The 22,557-nt window shown below is 44.6% G+C and overlaps 1 protein-coding gene across 2 annotated transcripts in view; it reads left to right on the forward strand.

Moving 5' to 3' along the window:
* The window catches only part of LOC126282013 (zwei Ig domain protein zig-8-like), a 1,268,067-nt gene that overhangs the window by 1,148,643 nt on the left and 96,867 nt on the right, over positions 1 to 22,557 (forward strand). For both annotated transcript variants that reach the window (XM_049981405.1, XM_049981404.1), the window contains one exon: positions 15,250 to 15,425. In XM_049981405.1, the coding sequence (XP_049837362.1) occupies positions 15,250 to 15,425 (176 nt within the window). The remainder of the gene's footprint in view (positions 1 to 15,249; positions 15,426 to 22,557) is intronic.

Below are 22,557 nucleotides of genomic sequence, written 5' to 3' on the forward strand. Positions count from 1 at the left end.
GCAGGAGAGCTTCTGTAAAGTTTGAAGGTGGGAGACGAGGTACTGGCAGAAGTAAAGCTGTCAGAACGGGACGTGAGTCGTGCTTTGGTAGCTCAGTTGGTAAAGCACTTGCCCGCGAAAGGTAAATTTCTCGAGTTCGAGTCTCGGTCCGGCACACAGTTTTAATGTGCCAGGAAGTTTCAGCTAGGAATCTGCGCAGTGTATCGACTTTTTTCCCTTAAGAGTGATTCCTCAGCACCGCCTACCCTGACACTCCTTCAAAGCTTCTCTGACGGTTTCTGGCCACCATGTTTATGGTCCAAGTTTAATCGTGCTGTGCTATTTACCAGTGACACATCATGCGAAAGTTACTTCCGTCCATGTCCAACCAGCTAGCCGCGCGGTCTGACGCGCTGCTTCCCGAGCGGGAAGGCGTGGCGGTCCCCGGCACGAATCCGCCCGGCGGATTAGCGTTGAAGTCCGGTGTGCGGGCCAGTCTGTGCATGGCTTTTAAGGCGGTTTTCCATCTGCCTCGGAGAATGCGTGCTGGTTACTCTTATTCCCCCTCTGTTACACTATGTCGGCGATATGCGTACATCATACTTACTCTACCATGCAAACATTTGAGGTTACACTCGTCTGGTGTGAGGCGTTCCCGGGGGTTCCACTGGGGGCTGAACCGCTCAGTAACCCTGGGTTCAGTGTGGGGCTGCCGTGGGGTAAGTGGACTGCTGCAGCCTGTTGTGGAGTTGTGTACCACTGGGCTACGGCGGGGAAGAAGCCTCTCCATGTCTCTAGATCCCCGATTCAAAACACACAATACTTCCGTCCTTAAGATCGTTTGTTCATGCTCTTAAATCTACGAATGTTCTTCACCGACTGCTTCAAACTTGTGAGACAACGTCGCATTCGAATAAGAACGTGCGTTTATATCCTCTCTGATAGCTTACAGGGTGCTTGTCGTAAGAGTCATCAGGCACATTTTCTGTGGGGTTTTGACAGCATATTTGCAATTTAGTTTTTGCACTATGTACGTTGAATCAGCGCAAACAATTACTGTCGTCACATCTATCAATATGGAGTAGTTCTAGACCACTTCATTTAAATATGGTGTTAGCCCACCCTTCACTTTGATAACAGCTTCAACTCTCGCAGGCGTATGATCAAAGTTTCTTGGGGTATGGCAGCCCATTCTTCACGGAGTGCTGCGCTGAGGAGAGGTATGCATGTCGGTCGCTAAGGCCTGGCACGAAGTCGGCGTTCCAAAACATCCCAAAGGCGTTCTATAGAATTCAGGTCAGGACCCTGTACAGGCAAGTCCATTATAAGGATATTATTGTCGTGCAAGTAATCCGTCACAGGCAGTGCATTATGAACAGGTGCTGGATCGTGTTTTAAGATGCAATCGCCATCGCCAAATTGCTCTTCATCAGTGGGATGCAATAAGGTGTTAAAACATGAGTGTACGCCTGTTGCGTGATAGTTCCACGCAAAACAACAAGCGATGCAAGCCCCCTCAGTGAAAAACACCACCACACAATAAAACCACCGCCTCCTAATTTTTCTGTTAGCACTGCACACGCTGGCAGATGACGTTCACCGGGTATTCACCATACTCACACCCTACCATCGGATCGCAACATTGTGTACCGTGATTCCTCACTCCACCCAGCGTTTTTCCACTTTTCAGTCGTCCAATGTTTATGCTGCTTACACCGAGCGAGACGTCGTTTGGCATTCATCGGCGTGATTGGTGGCTTATGAGTAGTCGTTCGCCCATGAAATCAAAGTTTCTCACCTCCCGCCTAACTGTCATAGTACTAGCAGTGGCTCCTGATGCAGTTTGGAATTCCTGTGTGATGGTATGGATAGATGTCTAGCTATTACACATCACGATCTTCTTCGACTGTCGGCGGTTTTTGTCAGTCAACAGACGAGTCCGGCCTGTACGCATTTGTGCTGTAAGCGTCGCTTCACGTTTCCACTTCACTATCACATCGGTAACATTGGACCTACCGGTGTCACGGATGTTTAGGAGCATGGAAATCTTCCGTACAGACGTATGACACAAGTGACTCCCTATCACCTGACGACGTTCGAGGTCCGTGAGTTCCGTGCCCCGTTCTTCTCTCTTACCGTTGTCTAATGACTACTAAGGTCGCTGATATCGTGTACCTGGCAGTAGGTGACAGCACAATGCACCTAATATGAAAAACGTATGTTTTTTTTTTGGGGGGGGGGGGGGCGGATTCTTTATATCACATAAATAATGTGAGGATATCCAGAGTGCGACAGATGTTTTGGTTTATGGCGGCGGTGGAAGCGTCCAGCAGTGGTAGGGTATGGTCTGTGTCTCTGCTACTTTGCTTTCTGTGACTGATTAAATGCGCGCTGCAATTGAAAATACCATTACTTGTGAGGTGCGTTTAGCGATTAGGCGTTTGCTACTAAAAAGCTTCAAATCATTTGTCATGTATCGCGACTTTTGTGATGTGTAGAAAAAAGAATAAGGAGAGGAAGCTGAGTGGGGCAATGGTGCACTGATTTTATAAATGGCCTTACCAGTGTTCACGTTGAGGACCACAGTGAAAGGTCTAGCTTTGTGACTGACGAATTTGTGGTGAAAACAAACGAAAAAAAATACTGAGCGAAAATCGTCATTTCCCGATTATAAACGTTAGCAACATTTTCCCCAAATTTCAAAGAGTTTGGTGCATGAACTTGAGGCAGAGATGCTTAGTATCACAAACGTAGTTGTAGGTGGGTTCGCAAAAGTCTAACGGGAGACCACAACCGGCTGTAGCACTGATCTCCATCGAAGATCACGAGAAATATCGTAGCAAAGTTATCGATCGCATTGTAGCTGGGAACGGAACTTGGGTGAAACGTGCCGGTTGTGAAACAAAAAGGCGTCGATGGAATGGGGACTCACAAATTCTCCCAAGACAGTAAGGAAGTTATCGCAATCTCGTTCAACAAGTAAGAAAATGGCTACTGCGTTTTGGGACTCTAAGACAGCGATTATCGTCGATTTCCGTAAGTGTGACTCAACAGTTACAAATAACTTAGAGAGACTCATAAAGTTAAGACGGGCAACACAAGACAAGTGTCGTGGAAAACATAACTCATTTTTTTTTTTCGCGACAACGCACGTCCACACACAGCAAAATGTACGCGCGAGCTCCTACGGCATTTTGGATGGGAGGTGTTTGGTCATCCAACACGCGCGACAGATTTGGCGCCGAGCGACTTCTCCCCAGCAATGAAGACGTGGCTCGATATACGACTTCTTTTTTTTTCTGACGCCGAACAGCATGCCTGTACAAACCAGTAGTTGCAACCGTAGGTGGCCGATATCTACAGAGACGCTACTGAAAAGCTTGTGGCAAGGTATGTTAAGTACCTCAGCTTGTATGAAGATTATGCAGAAAAAAGTATGTAACAACATACGGTGTTTCCATATTGTTAACCATTTATTTCGAAGACGTTATGATTTTGATTTCTCTGCATTTTTGTAGCCAGCAAATATACTGTACTTGGTCTGGCTGCCCATTCGTTCAAGCTTCATTTAGCGGTACCTGGGGTGTAGGAGTAGTATTCTAATGTGGATGCGAGCTAGTTTATACTCGCATTCCGTAGAAGCGAGACCTTGCTTAGGAAATATCGCAAGTTACAGGAGGACCTGCAATTACCCATTCAGGAAGACGTACCAAGTCTACGACGAAACAGACTCCATTCAGGAAAAACACCGTTACGGCAGCCCGAACAGCTGGATGCCAGTAATATCGAGTTGGGTCACAACTGTCATCTTACTGAACATCCTGAAGAGCGTGAGTGGTTCCGAAAGTACAGGTGTGGTACTGCTAGGACATAACTCAACAGTAAACTATGGGTCAAATTGAACAGAGCTCGCACTGGGCGTGGTCGACGCGCAGACTCGCTTTATAAATGAGTTTTGTAACTGTGCGGCGCCGAATCAGAGAATGAAGCGCATTAGAGGTGAATGACCCTTGCATTCCCAACAGGGGAGTTGGAGTGACCACTTGAAGGCAGACGATGTGGATTAATAACTTAAATATTGATATTTACTTGGTTTTATATCTAGTTTCGTCATTGTGTGTTCTTGTTATATACATAACTAATGTTATAAAACTGTACCTTTACACCAAGTGTGAGCCATACGAACACATAAATATTTATTTCAAAGCGTCTCTTACTTTTTGGACAGCCCTAGGGTTGCCCAGAAAGTAATGCACTGCATTTTTTCTTCAATAACTCTTGACTGAACATAATGAGAACTACGCACACAAAAGAATGGTGTTTTATTTTCACACTCAATTTTTTTCATAACCTTTATCCCGTTCTATGGCCTCTCTCCAGCGCGAAAAAAGGGGGTGTATGCCCGGTCGGTACCAATCCTTGTCTTGATGGCGGAGCCAGTGCTTTACTGTGTGAATCACTATCTTATCGTCCTCGAAATGCCCTCCACGAACGTTACCCTTAATGGCATAAACAAGTGGAAGTCCGAGGGGCTATGTCAGGTGTGACAGCCGTGGGTGGTCTCACCAACCGCTGAAAATCGTGGAGCTCCGACGAACCGTCTTCTGATGACCTCACCCTCCGTGCCTGGCGACTAACTGTACTTCTGTCGACAGCAGATGCTCCATGAACGTTCTACTTCTACATTTATTCTCTGCAAGCCACCCAACGGTGTGTTGTGGAGGGCACTTTACGTGACACTGTCATTGCCTCCCTTTCCTGTTCCAGTCGCTTATCGTTCGCGTGAAGAACGAATGTCTGAAAGCCTCCGTGCGCGCTCGAATCTCTCTAATTTTACATTCGTGATTTCCTCGGGAGGTATAAGTAGGGGTAAGCAACATATTCGATACATCATCCAGAAACGCACCCTCTCGAAACATGCCGTGCAAGCTACACAGCGATGCAGAGTGCCTCTCGTGCAGATTCTGCCCTTTTGAGTTTGCTTAACATCTCCGTAACGCTATCACGGCAACCAAATAACCCTGTGACGAAACGCGCCGCTCTTCTTTGGATCTTGTCTATTTCCTCCTTCAACCCGATCTGGTACCGATCCCACACTGATGAGCAATACTGAAGTATAGGTAGAACGAGTGTTTTGTAAGCCACCTACATTGTTGATGGACTACATTTTCTAAGGACTCTCCCAATGAATCTCAACCTGGTACCCGCCTTACCAACAATTAATTTTATATGATCATTCCACTTCAAATCGTTCCGTACGCGCACTCCCAGATATTTTAAAGAAGTAACTGCTACCAGTGTTTGTTCCGCCATCATATAATAATACAATAAATGATCCTTCTTTCTATGTATTCGCAATACATTACATTTGTCTATGTTAAGGGTCAGTTGCCAGTCCCTGCACCAAGTGCCTATCCGCTGCAGATCTTCCTGCATTTCGCTACAATTTTCCAGTGCTGCAACTTCTCTGTATACTACAGCATCATCCGCGAAAAGCCACATGGAACTTCCGACACTACCTACTAGGTCTTTTATATATATTGTGAAAAGCAATAGTCCCATAACACTCCCCTGTGGCACGCCAGAGGTTACTTTAACGTCTGTAGACGTCTCTCAATTGATAATAACTTTCTGAGTTCTGATTGCTAAAAACTCTTCAATCCAGCCACACAGCTGCTCTGATATTCCGTAGGCTCTTACTTTGTTTATTAGGCGACATGTGCGGAACTGTATCGAACGCCTTCCGGTAGTCAAGGAAAGTAGCATCTACCTGGGAGCCTGTATCTAATATTTTCTGGGTCTCATGAACAAATAAAGCGAGTTGGGTCTCACTTGATCGCTGTTTTCGGAATCCATGTTGATTCCTACAGAGTAGATCCTGGGTTTCGAAAAACGACATGATACTCGAGGATAAAACATGTTCTAAAATTCTACAATAGATCGACGTCAGAGATATAGGTCTATAGTTTTTCGCTTCTGCTCTACGACCCTTCTTGAAGACTGGGATTACCTGTGCTCTTTTCCAATCGTTTGGAACCTTTCGATCCTATAGAGATTTGCGGTACACGGCTGTTAAAAGGGGGGCAAGTTCTTTCGCGTACTCTCTGTAAAATCTAATTGGTATCCCGTCAGGTCCAGTGGACTTTTCTCTGTTGAGTGATTCCAGTTGCTTTTATATTCCTTGGACACGTATTTCGATGTCAGCCATTTTTTCCTTTGTGTGAGGATTTAGAGAAGGAACTGCAGTGCGGTCTTCCTCTGTAAAACAGTTTTGGAAAAAGGTGTTTAGAATTTCAGCTTTATGCGTGTCATCCTCTGTTTCAAAGCCATCATCATCCCGGAGTGCCTGGATATGCTGTTTCGAGCCACTTACTGATTTAACGCTAAGACCAGAACTTCCTATGATTTTCTGTCAAGTTGGTACATTGAATTTTGCTTCGAATTCACTGAACCCTTCACGCATAGCCCTCCTCATGCTAACTTTGACATTGTTTGGTTTCTGTTTGTCTGAGAGGTTTTGGCTGCTTTTAAACTTGGAGTGAGGCTCTCTTTGCTTTCGCAGTAGTTTCCTAACTTTGTTGTTGAACCACGTTGGGTTTTTCCGTTCCTCACACTTTGCGCAAGCGTTTGTGAATATTGCCGCCAGTTTGTTTCTCTGCAGTGAGAAATTCAATCACGGCATGTTCCTTGAAATGTACATCACCTGCAAATGCCATTTTGAAACTGCAGTGTACTAGTATGGAGGTTGCGGCAAGGGTGCAATTTTGATACCAAATTGAAGTCCAAATTAATTAAATTTACGAATTAATCACTCCTCGTCCGCTCACCCCTACGACAACCATTCACACCATCCACACCTGGATGACATCACTTGTTCTTCTCAGCCTGCATGTGTGCCCCAGTAACTCCCCCTCCCCTACTGGAGCAAATTTTGTATTTTGGCAGGAAATTAAAATTAGCGGTGCCCTTTCCGGGTCTCGATGCCTGGTCCTCCTGGGCGGAAAGCCCAAGTGCATCCCCCTAACACCACAGGCACTTGGAACTGACGGGGAATCAAAAATGGTAGTGCCCTTTCCAGGACTCGAACCCTAATTGTACTGGAGGGAAAGTCCACGTGCTCCCCTCCCCCTCCCTTAACATATGAAAAGGAGAAGAAGGTTAGGTTAGTGTACTTTATTTATTTTGTCGGGAAACTGATGCAAAGACCGGCCTTAATTAAGTAATTAATCATAATAACGGGCCTAATTACACAAAGCGCTACACAAGACGACATAATATCACAACACAACCCAAAAACTGACAATGCCATATAACTGGTGTTATCCTGCTAGGGAAAATTTCGCATTACCACCCAATACTATCGAATGAGACACTCAGACTTTACTCTACACCTACAAGCTGGCGGAAAAAAGACAGGTTTGTATGGTACTATCTTTATTCCTTTTGGCAGAAACAACGTTCAACGTACAAGATGTTGGTGTCTGGACAGAGAGGAGTTTAAAAAGTGATTTACCTGTAAGCATACAGTATCTATCGTCAGAGTTCACTACAGACGCCTGCACAAAACCCATCTATAGCCCAGGTTACCGACGCCAACACACGATACCGCAACTGATGGAAAAATACGTCACAGACTTAATTACACTTCGAAATAGTTGTGAAAAAACCAACACTCGTAACTAACAGTTCATAATGTAGCAAATGTTCTGGGGAAAATCGTAGTTCTAAGAGACTGCAAAAGGGGCAGTAGTTGAACGTGCGATTTCCTCGACACGAGTCCACAAAGTGACCGAAAATGGAGGCCCTCTTCCTCCCTCCCTCCACCCCCCTCCCTACGTCCACCTACGTGGCGGACACAGGCTTCTTGACACGGCCAGATGTTCCACCGAGCTCTCACGCCCCTGTTACCACCCTTCTAAGGCCGCTGCCCGCACTCGGCTTTCCACCATCTGGCCGCCGCCTTAAGGCGAGGCTCCTACGCCAACACAAATACCGTGTATAATCAACTAAACAATAAGAGATAAATCGACTGCCGTCTCAAGTGCACCTTGTTTGTCTAAAATATAGGTACAGTGCCGCACACGCCAACCAGTGCACAGAGAGGGGCTGTGTCCGGCGACCACCACAGCAGACAACCACCCTTCCTCCTCGCTTGCAGCAGTCTGCCGTTCGGCAGTGGAGGACATTTGTATTTGACGTCAATGCTTCACCGAGGGTTGAATGAAAAGTAATGCTTTAATTTGGTTGGGATGGGAATATTTTAATAAGTCAAATGCAGATATAATCCTTAGAATATGATCTTCAATTATCAATATTCACTTTTCCCCATAATCACCAGCCAATTGGATACATTTCTGCCAGTGATGAACCACATCTTTTTAAGCCGTCAGAGTAGAAGCCGACACTCTTTTTCCACAACAGTGCGTTTCGAAATGGAGCACTGAGACATCTGCTACAATGTCAGTTGGAAGATGAGATTAACTGTACAGTTAACCACCTTCGAATAGCTTAAGAAAACGCTCTACAGTACCGCAAACTCTTCCACATTCCATACGTTGCGATATCTTCCACATTTTTGTCAGTGAGACACTTCACCTCTGGCTTTTATTTCTACCAGCCTGTGTTGGGGTAGCTGTGTAGTTTATGCCATGCGATGTTCAGTTTTCTGTGAGGGCCAGAGGATCGAAACGTGTTAATGACGGTTTAGCAGCAGCTGGGATGGATCTCTAAGTCAAGGTAGAAAAAACGAAGTGTATGGTGGTGTACAGTGATTGGGTGTGTTACAAATGAAAAACAACAATGTACTAAACAGCTTATGAAGGAAAAATACAGGAACCACCTCGTGTGATTGATAGTCTGTTTGATATGGTCATCCTAAAGTACAAGCGGTGAAACTTTACACCGGGCTGCGAAAGTGACTTCGATCACGAGCCACCTGCACCAATGAATCAGTTCCTGTATATCTAGTACGATCACCACATACGTTTGGATGAAAGGCATGAATGCATCCTGAGAGATACAGACGTGATTTGAACTTCAGTACCTGTACGTAATTTGGAGATGTGTCACAATGCAGTATCAAAATCCTCGTCCTTTCTCCATGCCATGTATGATGTGTAGTCCTCCTAATTTTCCCAACCAGAAACACCCCCATAACTCGTACTACCTCTTCTACTACCTCGTGTTGCAGGTGAAAGCTTCGTTTGACGCTGCTCTTTCTCACTGTACATGGTTGGCGGAGCTATGACACCACGTTCCCATTTCCACCAAGTGGTCAAAACGCACTCATGTTGCATTAGCTCCGCTCGTCCTGTTTCCCCACAGATTGCAGAAGGACTTAAATATAGCACACTCTGACTTAGGTACAGGTTAGACTTAAATTATGACGATCACATACACTAAGCTGCAGGGAAGGCAGGCCAGAGACTTAAGAACAGTTACAAGATGCAGAGGGACCATATAAAAACAGCGCTGGAGTTCTTGGTGTATGGGATCCTTAGCAGATAGGTTCTAAAGAAGGCGATTCGTTTCGAGATACGGGAGTCCCACAAATATGGTTCACCAGAGGCTGTAATCGTTAAAAGTTATCTGTAAAGGATCCAAAGCAAATATGTGGTTGAATGGATAGACTAGATTAAAAATTGCGGAAACAGTTTCAGACAGCATCTCTGCCTGAAAGCATAACACTATCAGCGACCTGTGTGTGCCTGTAAACCCAAGACCGCATTTTACGCATGGTGATGGTAAGATATGCGTTATGATTGTGTTTATAGGAGCGCGGTCCTTACGTGAAATGTATGTTGTGGACTGTAGAATCGCTCTGTGGTAGGTTTCAGATGCCATTTCTCGATAGTGCACCTGGAAAAGAACGTGTTCCATCCATGGATTCCCAGTTGTCCTACTTGGTGAGTGCAATCCGTCTGCTGAAAAAAAGTTAGTCGCAAATCAAAGTGATTCTCATGATCAATTTAATTAATTGGTATGTCAAACTGATATCAATGACGTGCCGCTCGACTGGTGAAGGAGATGGCTAGGCTGCCATGGAATGATTCTTGACAAGCGTTTTTTTTTTTTTTTTTTGTTGCAGCAATATCTTTTAGAAAATGTCAATCTCCCACCTACAAGGGACGAGACATGCTCTCACGATTTGTTTCGTATTGGTAAAAGGCGACCTGTCATGGTGTACAAAACAGCTATGTTCTCTTGATTTATAGCTTGTTGTTGTTGAATGTAAAATGATTGTGTTTCTTCCGACATTTGAGCCAATGGCATGAAAGATTATGTTCTCTAATGTTATTCCAAGTGCACGAAAGTTTATTTACAGGTACTGAACGCATAAGACGGTCTCAGGTCGTGTAACGTGTTCAACAAGCTGGAAGAAATTGCTTAATATAGACTGTTATTTTTGTTGTCTTTGGAGTTTAAATTATCGCTTTTTCGTTACTCTGATGACGGTTCCGAAATAACGAGAACATTCTGCTGTGATTGGTAGTTTTCGCAGGAAAAAAGTCGGAGATTTATCCTCATTTTACACAGGGTGAACATGTCTCTGCAGATCATCTGTAATCGGCGGCGGTACATTTCACTGGATGTCGCAAAATAAAGAGACGCAAATTGTATCATATAGTTGACCATAAAAGCTATACCGATTTTGCTCATAAAAGTAAAGGTAAGCTTATTTTCGTGGAAATAGAACATTTATCGTCGTCGAAATTGTGTTTATCCTTTTTTAACAGATGCTTGATTACAAATGCGTTGACATGAAATACATTTGTTCTCCATCGCTGAACGTCTTGATGCTGCAGGCGAGAGGGATGGGAACATGTCTGCTGTGGTGGTTGACGGACACAGCTGCTCGCTGTCCCAGGGGTGGTGTCTGGGTCCATGGATCCTTTGTAGCTGTATTTTAGATGAACAAGTTGCACTTTAGGCGGCAATCTTTCATTTCTTATCGTTTATTTGACTATACACGCTATTCGTGTTGGCACAGGAGCTTCACATTCAGGCGGCGGCCAGATGTTGGAAAGCCAAGTGCGGCTAGTGGCCAGTGGCCTTAGAGCGGAGGTAGTGGGGGCGCGAGATGCTCAAGAAGCCTTTATCCGTGCCCCCCCCCCCCCCAACTCCTGTAGGGGGTGGAGGGAGGGATGGTGGGGAGGGAGGGAGGAAGGGGGCCTCCATTTTCGTGCAGTTTGTGGACGCCTATCAAGGAGAACTCACGTTCAACTATCGCCCCTTTTTCAGTCTTTTAGGACGACGATTTTCCCTAGAACATGAGCTGGATTATAACCCATTTGTTACAAGCTTTTTTTTTTTCACAACAATTTCCAAGTGTATTTAAATCTGGGACCTATTTTTTTCCACAAGTTGTGGTGTTGTGTATTGGCATCGGTTACCTGGGCTGTAGGTGGGTTTTGGACAGACGTCCGTAAAGACCTCTGTCGTCAAATAATGTTAGATACTGTATGCTTACAAGTAATGTACTTTTTAAACTCCTCTATGTCCAGCACCAGAATCTCATCAGTTGAACATTGTTCCTGCCAAAAATACCTTAAGCCCCTGCCTTTTCCCCACCAGTTTGTAGTTGTAGGGTAGAGATTGTGTCTGTCACTAGTTTTGAGTGGTACTGCGAAATTTTCCCCAGCAGGATTACACGAATTATATGGCATCATCAGTTTTTGATTTTTATTGCGATTTTATATCGTCTTTAGGTAGCGCTGTTGAACCGACAATTTACTTTCTAAATGAAACTTCCTGGCAGATTAAAACTGTGTGCCCGACCGAGACTCGAACTCGGGACCTTTGCCTTTCGCGGGCAAGTGCTCTACTAACTGAGATACCGAAGCACGACTCACGCCCGGTACTCACAGCTTTACTTCTGCCAGTATCCGTCTCCTACCTTCCAAACTTTACTTTTCTACTTTCTAAATCTTTTCTTAAAGAATTTATTTACTAGCGATTCATCAAGAACACTAACACATTTAATCACACTAGGAGAGCGTGGAGTAGTTGCTGGGAGAAACTGATGAAAATGAAATTGCCTTTAACAAATGGGAATTTTATTCACAAAAGCCTTTTCAAAAACAGATTTAAAAGTTACAAGCCGAAAAGCACCCTAGAAACATCAAGCTACAAATTTATTCAGAGGCAGAAAGAACAATATTTACAGTATGAGCCTTCGGGCTGAGAAGCTTGCCGCTCCCTTTCAACACTGCCGTAGTCACGACTGTTCACAACAACCTGTGAAAGACTATAGTGGTGCAAATCTGCTACACAGCAGATTACTTTAAACTAATAATTTCAACAACTCACACAAACACATTAACAATGCATCCTGCAAGAGGTATAGAATTGGTGCAAACACTCACACTAAGAAATTATATGCCACCGGAAGTGCAATTTCAAATGGTTCAAATGGCTCTGAGCACTATGGGACTCAACTGCTGTGGTCATCAGTCCCCTAGAACTTAGAACTACTTAAACCTAACTAACCTAAGGACATCACACACATCCACGCCCGAGGCAGGATTCGAACCTGCGACCGTAGCAGTCGCACGGTTCCGGACTGCGCGCCTAGAACCGCGAGACCGCCGCGGCCGGCAAGTGCAATTTGTTTTTAAAAGTACTCTTACTGTGGATGGGAGCCACTTTATAAAAGAGCTATTTAAATAAAACCCATGAAATTCAGACTTATATAAAATGTACAACAAGTTCTACATTACATATATACCGCTCGCAAGATGATAGGCAAGATAAAAACATATTTCTGGAATTCGGCCTTTACAACTTAATTCTATAAATTCGTTAACCCCCAAACCGACAAATATGACAGAGTCACCTATTAACGTATGGCAGATAGACTATGGGATTACTGAACAACCCGAACCACAGATTGATCTAACGCTCCCCAACTCTACAAAGGAAAAACGGACCACCCAATTCACAAATAACCACGTTCCCGCGGGTCGGCAAATGGAGAAGAATGGTGGGACGACCCAAAACAAAGCAGGTGGTGATCTCACTAAGGAAACAAGTACAATTTAACAAGTAAATGAAAGAACATATCTCCAATCACTTAAAATCTAATAAACAACAATTTCTGGCGAAGTCCTGGTAGAACACCCCCAACGCTCTCCCGAACCGTCCGCTGCCAGCCGCTTCAACGGAAGCAGGAAACGCGCGAATCTGCCGTCTCACGGTGTCGCAGCTCGCCCCGGACAGCCCGATGTGGTGCTTTCACTCCTATTGCCCTCGTGTCAACCTCAAAGCCACTACCCTTTTCTATACGGCGCGGCCCACTGGAGTCACGCGTGGATTTCACATGCGCCGACGCTCAAGGCAGACAAGTCATCTCGTGTCTCAGTGCGCAACTGACCAATCGACCGATCCAACCGTCAAAGACCATTGTCCCAGCAAATCCAGCAGACTGGCGGCCTAACGCGCGGACTCAGATGCAGGAACTCAGCCTCGACCGGGCGACAACTAGTTGAGTTCTGTTGCTGTCGGAGTCGCAAGACTCTCATTTTCTGGCTTAAAGTTTGATCCAAACGACAGACATACTCGCAATCCGACGACAGACAGACACTAACTGCCGCACAAATGCGAACTAGAGACAGACCAGCAACTGGTGACGCAAGACTGACCAACTGCAGAGGTGATAGCGCTCTGTAAATGCACGTGGACAGGCAACCTTTCTGCTTTCCCACCAGAGGGATACACCAAAGCTTGCGACTGCCACAGCGGCGCCACCGCCAGAAACGGAGGGCGACTGCCTCACACAACGTGCTGCGGCGCGCTCTTCAAATCAGCTGTTTCTTTTACCACGACTCAGCTATGCATATAGTTGTGCAATTAGGCTAGATTTTTGTGATTAATTACATAATTATAGCCGATCTTTGCTTCACTTCTCCAGACCAAAATAAATAAAGTACACTAACCCAACTGTCCTCTGCTGCGTCTGGACAGTTTGCGTGTGTTGTGGGGGGGAGAGCACTTGGGCTTTCCATCCAGTAGAATCAGGGTTCCAGTCTCGGGATGGACAGAACTATTTCTGATTTCTGGTCAGTTCCACGAGTCTGTGATAGTTTAATTATGTTAAGGGGTGCACTAGGGATTTTCGCCAAGGGAAACCATGGATTGAGTCCCGGAAAAGCTACCACCCACTTTAATTTCCCTCCAATTCCTGGGTGGGTGTGGGTTGTGACGTTAGCACAGACTTGCGACAAAGGAATTGTAACGAAATTTTTAAATACCAACCAAAATTCGAAGTTGGTGCCAAATTTGCATTTCAATTTGTTAACAAAATTGCACCAAATCAGCCATCTCCCTACTACTTCATGCACCTACACTATCTGTCGGAGACGGCCGGAGTGGCCGTGTGGCTCTAGGCCCTTCAGTCAGGAACTGCACGACCTCTACGGTCGCAGATTCGAATCCTGCCTCGGACTTGGATGTGTGTGATGCCCTTTAGGTTTGTTAGGTTTAAGTAGTTCTAAGTTCTAGGAGACTGATGACCTCAACAGTTAAGTCCCGTAGTGCTCAGAGCCATTTGAACCTATCTGTCGGAAGTGGTGAAACTTGGCGCGTTCACTCAAGAGGTTTCAAATAAAACATATGTAACGTTCTGCATTTGTAGCATTGTTGTTGGAGGAGGAAAGAATGTGGAGCATTACTTTCTGGGCAACTCTCGTATATGCTACATAATCTGAAGTTTCAATTACAATAAACGAGTTCCAAGGATATACAGAGGTGGGGGAGAGGAGATGGTTAGATGGATGGGAGGAAACTGATGTAGAAATCGAAAAGACGTTGATGAAGAGAGAGTGAGGATAGGACTAAATTGAGAGGGGTGCATAAATGAATAAGGAGAGGAGTTTCTACATAGAGAGGGAGAGAGAGGTGTAATGAAGAGATGAAGAGAGAGAGAGAGAGAGAGAGTGAAAATAGGTGGGTGGCGAGCGAGGAGGTGATCGACAGAGAGAGGAGTAGGAGGAGGAGACAGAAAGAGAAATGGGGAAGAGGATATGGAGAGAGACAGGGAGAGAGGGGGATTAGAACGCATGTCCTAATCCCATACGTATCACTAATGTGTGCTCTTTTCTTTCTTTTCTGTTTAACCAGTCCATGCCAGAGCACTGTGTCGCCGAGCACAGGTAGTAACAAGTGAAGTATGTAATGTGGCAGAAAGTTTTTGTAGTGAGTCTACGAAAGAGATGCGCTGAGAGAAGTGTCCTACGGTGCAGTGAAGACGAGCTGTTGGGCCTGGTGTTGCAGGTGGGTGGGAGCCGCCGGTGCGGCACCACGGCTCGCGCCACCACCACGAGCACCACTGGGGGCCGCGATTCGAGCTGGAGGACGGCGACGCCGCGCTGGGCCCGCGCGCCGTGGCCGTGCCGCTGGGCGGGACCGCGCTGCTCGACTGCCGCGTCGCCATGCTGCGCGACAAGACGGTGGGTCGCGCGCTCAGCGCTCAGCGCTAGCAGCAGCTGCTGCCGCGCAGCTCGACTGCCGCGTCGCCATGCTGCGCGACAAGACGGTGGGTTGCGCGCTCAGCGCTCAGCGCCAGCAGCAGCTGCTGCCGCGCTGCTCGACTGCCGCGTCGCTATGCTGCGCGACAAGACGGTGGGTCGCGCGCTCAGCGCTCAGCGCTAGCAGCAGCTGCTGCTGCTGCTCGACTGCCGCGTCGCCATGCTGCGCGACAAGACGGTGGGTCGCGCGCTCAGCGCTCAGCGCTAGCAGCAGCTGCTGCCGCGCTGCTCGACTGCCGCGTCGCCATGATGCGCGACAAGACGGTGGGTCGCGCGCTCAGCGCTCAGCGCTAGCAGCAGCTGCTGCTGCTGCTCGACTGCCGCGTCGCCATGCTGCGCGATAAGACGGTGGGTCGCGCGCTCAGCGCTCAGCGCTAGCAGCAGCTGCTGCCGCGCGCACTGTGCCGCGTGTGGCGACCCTGTCTCCCTCTCCCCAGCTCATCAGATACAGTGATCTATGATCGTCTTAAGATAGGGGCTTATGGTGTCGCCAGAAAAGCGGCGTGACCTCGGTACTACTTCACTTATCTATAGTAAGTTACACTCCAGGAAATACTGCAGCCAGCCGCTGATTTGCCCAGAAATGATTTTATTGTACCGTTGCTGGTTTCAGACCTGAGCACCTCTTCAGAAGGTAGTGTCAGTTGCTTGGAAAGCTGTACATTTGTGTCCTAAAACACACTGAAGCGTCAAAGAAACTACTATATTTATTTATTTAACCTAATGAAATTAAGGCCATCAGGCCCTCTCTTACATCGGACCAGTGTTTCACACATGCAGTATTTTACACATTAGAGTTACATCATGACAATAGTTTAAATGAGAAAATTAGATTACTATAGTGACAATATGATTAAAGAGCAATGACTAAGACCTATTAAAGTAAGTGCTGGCAGTATTTTTAAAACAGTTGCTATACATACAAATTATGATAAAAGCAATAATAGTAACAGTAAAAAAAATCAAATAATAATGATAAACATGAGAAAAATTTGCAATAGTAATGAAGATTTGTGCAGATGTACATTAATATCTTGGTGTGTAAAGTAGATGTTTACTACTATAGCGAGCTTTGGGGAAGGGAGATCTAAGGAGGGGGAAAGAGGGAAGTTATGAGGCGAAGTGCATTCATGTACATAGGAAGGCCCTACTTTTGCTCAAGTAGATACGTCATTAACTGTTTTTTGAAGCCAAACATATTTCTTAAGTTCTCTAACATAAAGAGGGGGGATATTCCAGAGTCGGGTTCCCTCTACTGTTAACGACTTGGAGAAGGTGACTGAGCGATGCAGTGGAACAGAGAGGATTTTATTACGATGGGAACGTGTGTTTCTGTCATGTTGTTCCGACGTACGCGTTAAGGAGAGGTATGAGGGACAGTGTACATTTATAAGGCAGTAAGTGAGACAGAGCGTATGGAAGTCTCTGCGTTTGTCTGCACGCAGCCAGGACAACTTTGCATATGCTGGTGAAATGTGATAAAAAAGTCGAACGTCACAGATATATCGAACGCAGCCATTCATGACCAGTTCCAGAAGTCCTGAATTTTCCTGTGACAGGCCTTGTAGGATAATATTGCTGTAGTCAATGATTGGGAGTATAAGCGTTTGTACTTATTTCTTTTTCAGATCGAAAGGCAAGAGTTTTTTATATTTTTGTAGGGCATGAAGGAATGCTGATGCTTTTTTGCACACTCCAGTTAGATTGTCATTTATTATTACTCCCAAACTCTTTGTATAGGTATGTGTATTCCAATACAGAGATATGTAAATAGACAGAACACGGTCCTGCGGTCCGCAACGTCTGTGTAAGACAAGTGTCTGATGCAGTTGTAACACCGGTTACTGCTGCTAGAGTGGTAGATTAAAAAGATTTAAGTGAGTTTCAAAGTGGTGTTATAGTCGGCGTATGAGCGATGAGACACAGTATCACCGAGGTAGCGACGAATTGCGGATTTTTCCGTGCTACCATTTCACAAATGTACATAGAATATCAAGAATCGGGCAAAACATTAAATCTCGGATATCGATGCGTCCGGAAAAAGATTCTACAAGAATGGGACGAACGATGGCTGAAGAGAATCGTTCAACGTGGCAGAAAAGCAACCCCAAATTGTGTAGATTTCAGTGTTGAGCCATCAACAAGTGTCAGCGTTCGAACTATTTAAAGAAACGTCATCGATTCCAGCTTTCAGAGCCAAAGGCCCATTCTTGCACTCCCGATGACTGCACCACACAAAGCTTCACGTCTCACCTGGGCCCGTCAACACCGACAATGGACTGGGAGCATGTCGTCTGGTCGGACGAGTCTTGTTTCAGATTGTATCGAAAGGATCGACGTGTAGGGGTATGGAGACAATCTCATGAACCTATGGACCTTGCAAAAAAAAAAAAAAAAAAAGTTTCAAATGGCTCCGAGGCCAAGGACTATGGGACTTGACATCTGAGGTCATGACTCCCCTAGACTAAGAACTACTTAAACCCAACTAACCTAAAGACATCACACATATCCAAGCGCGAGGTAGGATTCGAACCTGCGACCGTAGCGGTCGTGAGTGCCAGACTGAAGCCCCTATAACCGCTTGGCCACTTCGGTCGGCCATGGACCTTGCATGTCAGCAGGGGACTGTAATGGTATGGCGTATCCGTTCATGTCTATTGTGCTTTCCGACGGATCCGAGCAATTCCAGCAGGACAATGCGATACCTCATATGTCCCGAATTGCTACAGAGTGGCTCCAGGAACACTCTTCTGAGTTTAAACATTTCCGCTGGCCACCAGACCTCCCACATATGAACATTACTGCGCATACATGGGATGCCTTGCAATGTGCTGTTCAGAAGGGATCTTCATCCCTGATACTCTTATGGATCTAGGCACAAGCCTGTAGGAGTCATGGTGTCAGTTCCCTAAGCGCTACTTCAGACATTAGCAGAGTCCATGCCACATCCTGTTGCGGCACTTCTTCGTGCTCACGGGGGCAGTTGTACCAGTTTCTTTCGCTCTTCAGTGTATAACAAAGTTTTTGATATTACATAGTTTACTAAAGGTTTAACAGTTCTCCCATAGAATGTAACAAAGTTATGGTGATTATGCAAACAATATTATTTGTTTTCTATTTGTTTAATTTAAAAAAAAAACAAAAAACAAAAAGCAGGAGGAAAGACATAATGAACTCAGAATATTTACGTCTTTAAATGCACATTGGTCGAACAAATATCCATTACTAGTGCCAAAAGAGAAAGAGTGCACTACAAACATAGGAGTAAACGTGATGAAAAGTGTGATTGATAAAGTTAGCAATACAACATTGTGCTTACGTGTCGGAAATCAAGTACTGGTGCGACCACCGGACCACATGAGGGGAAACGCTGATGGAAAAATACTATTGCACTGAAGATTCCTTTCAGTAAAAGAAGGCAAAAAGCATCTGTGATAAATAAATTACAGCTGCAGCAATAAAATTTCATTTATATAACAAATATTTCTGAGCTTGCTACGGAGGATGGCCACGCAAACAAACTTGTCAGAAAATTGTACTTAACTCACGAAAAACATCTTTTACATGTTATAAGAAAGCGGTTTAAACTTTTTTTCCTACCCAGGCTGATCCATGAACTAAACATAATACGAGATGTGGGATACATTTATTTACATCGCCTGCTGATTTCATCTGCCAAAGAAAATGATATGTGTACAGATATGACAAACTTTGGTGCTCCTGCAAATTTGCTTCTTCGAAGTGCAGATATTTCTGAAGCTACACATTTAATTATTAGTGTAATGGCCAATGAACAATATTTTCTGTTTCAATTAATTAATATTACTGTCACTTGAAAATTATAGAGTAGTATGAGGTTTTGGAGGGACATTTTACTTCTTGATTCTAGTTCTTCTTGTATTGCACCCATATTATGTTCTTTGGCATTTGAAATTAGCAGCCAGCGTAAACAAGTGTATCTGCCGACTTGTAATTACTTTAGCTCATGGATCGGCATGGATCGTAAAAGAGAATCAAACTTCTCTCTTGTAATTCATAAGGGAGATCTATTCGTGAAATATGTGTAATGTATAGATCTTATATTCGATGTAAAACGATTTGTAAATAACATAATTACAAGGTTTGCTGTAATTTGTGAAACAAATGTAAAACCACTAATAAAACATGCAATCACGAAACCTTCGTCATATTTTAGTGCCCAAATGTAATACATCCAAATAAATAAAGGCTACCGTCTTACAATGGGCTCGAATACGAAACGACCATAAAATCATTTCTCAGACTCTTATGGCTGGTTGCAGTATTTCCTGGAGTAGTGTAATTTACAAAAATAGCTGCAGAAATCTCTAAAAAATATATTTCAAAACTTATAACTTTCGACTTGAACTAAATAAACAGTAAATACTCTTTGAACACCAGTTTTTCGTAACCTGCACACTCTTAACATCATTAACAGCAGTTGTTGCTGCATTAAAATTAACTAGGTGATCCTACTTCGTCGGAATCGTTTACTGTATTCACTAGAATGTTGTTCCGAAACAATATTACGAGCTTCACTTCTTATTTCCTACTGTTGTTCTCATGGATGTTATTTTCCACTAAAGTGGAGTGACAGCGCATAACACCAGCAAGGACAAAGACTGATTCACGTTCGGGACATTACACAAGTAAAACAGTTTACTGAAGGGACGAATTTTGGAACATAAATTTGTTCATTCATCTTAGAACAGTTCCTGAACTCATTGTTTCGTGCGTGACATTAATGTTGCTATTGAACGGTGAACGTCTGTTAATTTTGACTGTTGGTGTCTTAGATCAGTACACATCTCGAACACCTACCGAACTAATATCAAGTGGCTCTTCTACACACTGGTCTCTAGATTGCCTTAATTGATGAAGTGCTGACTGTGACGTGGTGCTAAGGCACTCCTCCATATTTTTCACCTCTGTAATATCTGGGGTAGACCGAAGTACTATAATGGCTACTCTTGATGAACATACTTGAACAATATGGTGCAAAATTTGCAAGACCCAATAATGCCGAAATAACTCTTGCATCCACGGTCGTTACCTTCATTTTTTAAAAGTGCAAATGATCACTTGTTGCCGTCAGCCATCCGCACGTTAGCACAAATACTCCACGTCTCGCAGAGCGTACACTAAGATCACTCCTCACAGTTACTGCCAGGATGTACACAGCACAGTCCATCGGCGGTGGACCTCGTACTGGCAAAAGGAAAACGTTCCAACAATGGAAAGCTCAATGATACATCTGCCACCCATTTTCCTATTGCCTGGCTTCCATTGTAATTTAAAAAAAAGTGTCTCCAGAACGGAACGACCAAGGGAATGACTTGGCCGTCCTCAGGCCCTGTCACTGTTCCGGTGCCGAATACTATCGAACGAATACTATGTAGTGCGTAAGATGTAAATTCTTCTTAATATGAGCTCAGGCTATTTCCATTTTCTGTTTTCTTATATACGCTAGAACCGTAGTTAAACACTCATTATCAAATAATCTTCTCGTTCTCCAGAGTATTAATTACACCTGTCTTTATATATGAGCATCATTCAATATACATAAATTATTCTAATTATGCATTTATAGCCCATCACGAGTCGTGTGAACTAACACTGTTTCCTTATAAATTAATCTACGTCTTCGTACTCTGACATTACTTAATCCACACCTCATAGGCGCCATGTCTACTTGGATTCGTCACTGCTTTGCTTGTTGTAATTACCACTCATTGTGGTCTTCTTATGCATATTTTCTTGCGTAAGTTCGAGGTCACACCAGTAGATATTCAAATGCACAATTTGAGTTGATATACAGAGTGAGCATGTAGCCTTTCCTTCATCACAAACGTCTTATGGCTACACTTCCACAAGTGCTCTGTTTGTTGCCCGTATGACGTAAGGGTGATACTCAGTTTCTCTCAACATCTTTATCAACAACTCTTCCCCTTACCGACAATCTACAGACACTCGTATTTGTACTTCAAGAGCTTCCATATTTGAAATTGGCGAACTGAACACTATTTCCTCAACGTGAACACCCCCCCCCCCCCCACCCACTCCAATAAAAAACCAAGAGAGCTCTGTCTGGTGAACTTGGTCGTCCAGTAAGGTTTCATCTAAGAACTGGAGAAGAAATATACCCCAGTGTGGAGTTCACCATCTTGTTCAAACACTACTCATGGTTGAAAGTCCTTCAGCTGGGGTACAACGTAATGTTCCAACATTTCCAGACAAATTACTGTCGTATAGATGGGTTGATGTAAAAAGATTATGTTGTAAATTAAGTCACATTTCTTTCCTGCTGACCCTTAACTGCTGTATCACGGTGAGTGGGTTTTCTAATACCCATATCTGATTACTGTACCTGTTTACTTTAGTGGAGATATGGAAAATCGCTTCATCAGAAAGGCATACTTCATTGACATGGCCATCGTTTGCATCGAATAGTTCTACAACGTTGATAAGAAACTCAGCACGTTAGGGCCTATCATCTGGTTGAAAAGCCTGCACCACTCACTTTGTATGCACGAAAATACTGTACCCTGCGTAAAATTTCATCACAGTGCTCTGAGGTATGCCTGTTTCTCTGGAAACGGGGACCGCGGACTGCGTTGAAGTCCCTATTCGTCTACACACGATGTCTGCTGATCTTGGTTTAGCTGTAGTTTTTCTTTCGTGTTTCCACTTTGCAGTCAGATTACCAACAGTCGAAAAAATTTGTTCAAATGGCTCTGAGCACTGTAGGACTTAAGTTCTGAGGTCAGCAGTCCCCTGTAACTTAGAACTACTTAAACCTAACTAACCTAAGGACATCACACACATCCATGACCGAGGCAGGATTCGAACCTGCGGCCGTAACGGTCGCGTGGTTCCAGACTAGGAATTTATCAATCTTTTCACTGTTTCCTGCTGTTGGTGCACGGGCGGTGATTTGTCAAACTTTTCCTCACCTAGTTCAAGGGAGTTGTGTGTTCAGTCCACGGAGAAAATTCTCAGCGTGATGATCAACATAGCATCTGACTGGGCTGCAACT

Source organism: Schistocerca gregaria, chromosome 7 (assembly GCF_023897955.1).
Source record: "Schistocerca gregaria isolate iqSchGreg1 chromosome 7, iqSchGreg1.2, whole genome shotgun sequence".
NCBI lineage: Eukaryota > Metazoa > Arthropoda > Insecta > Orthoptera > Acrididae > Schistocerca > Schistocerca gregaria.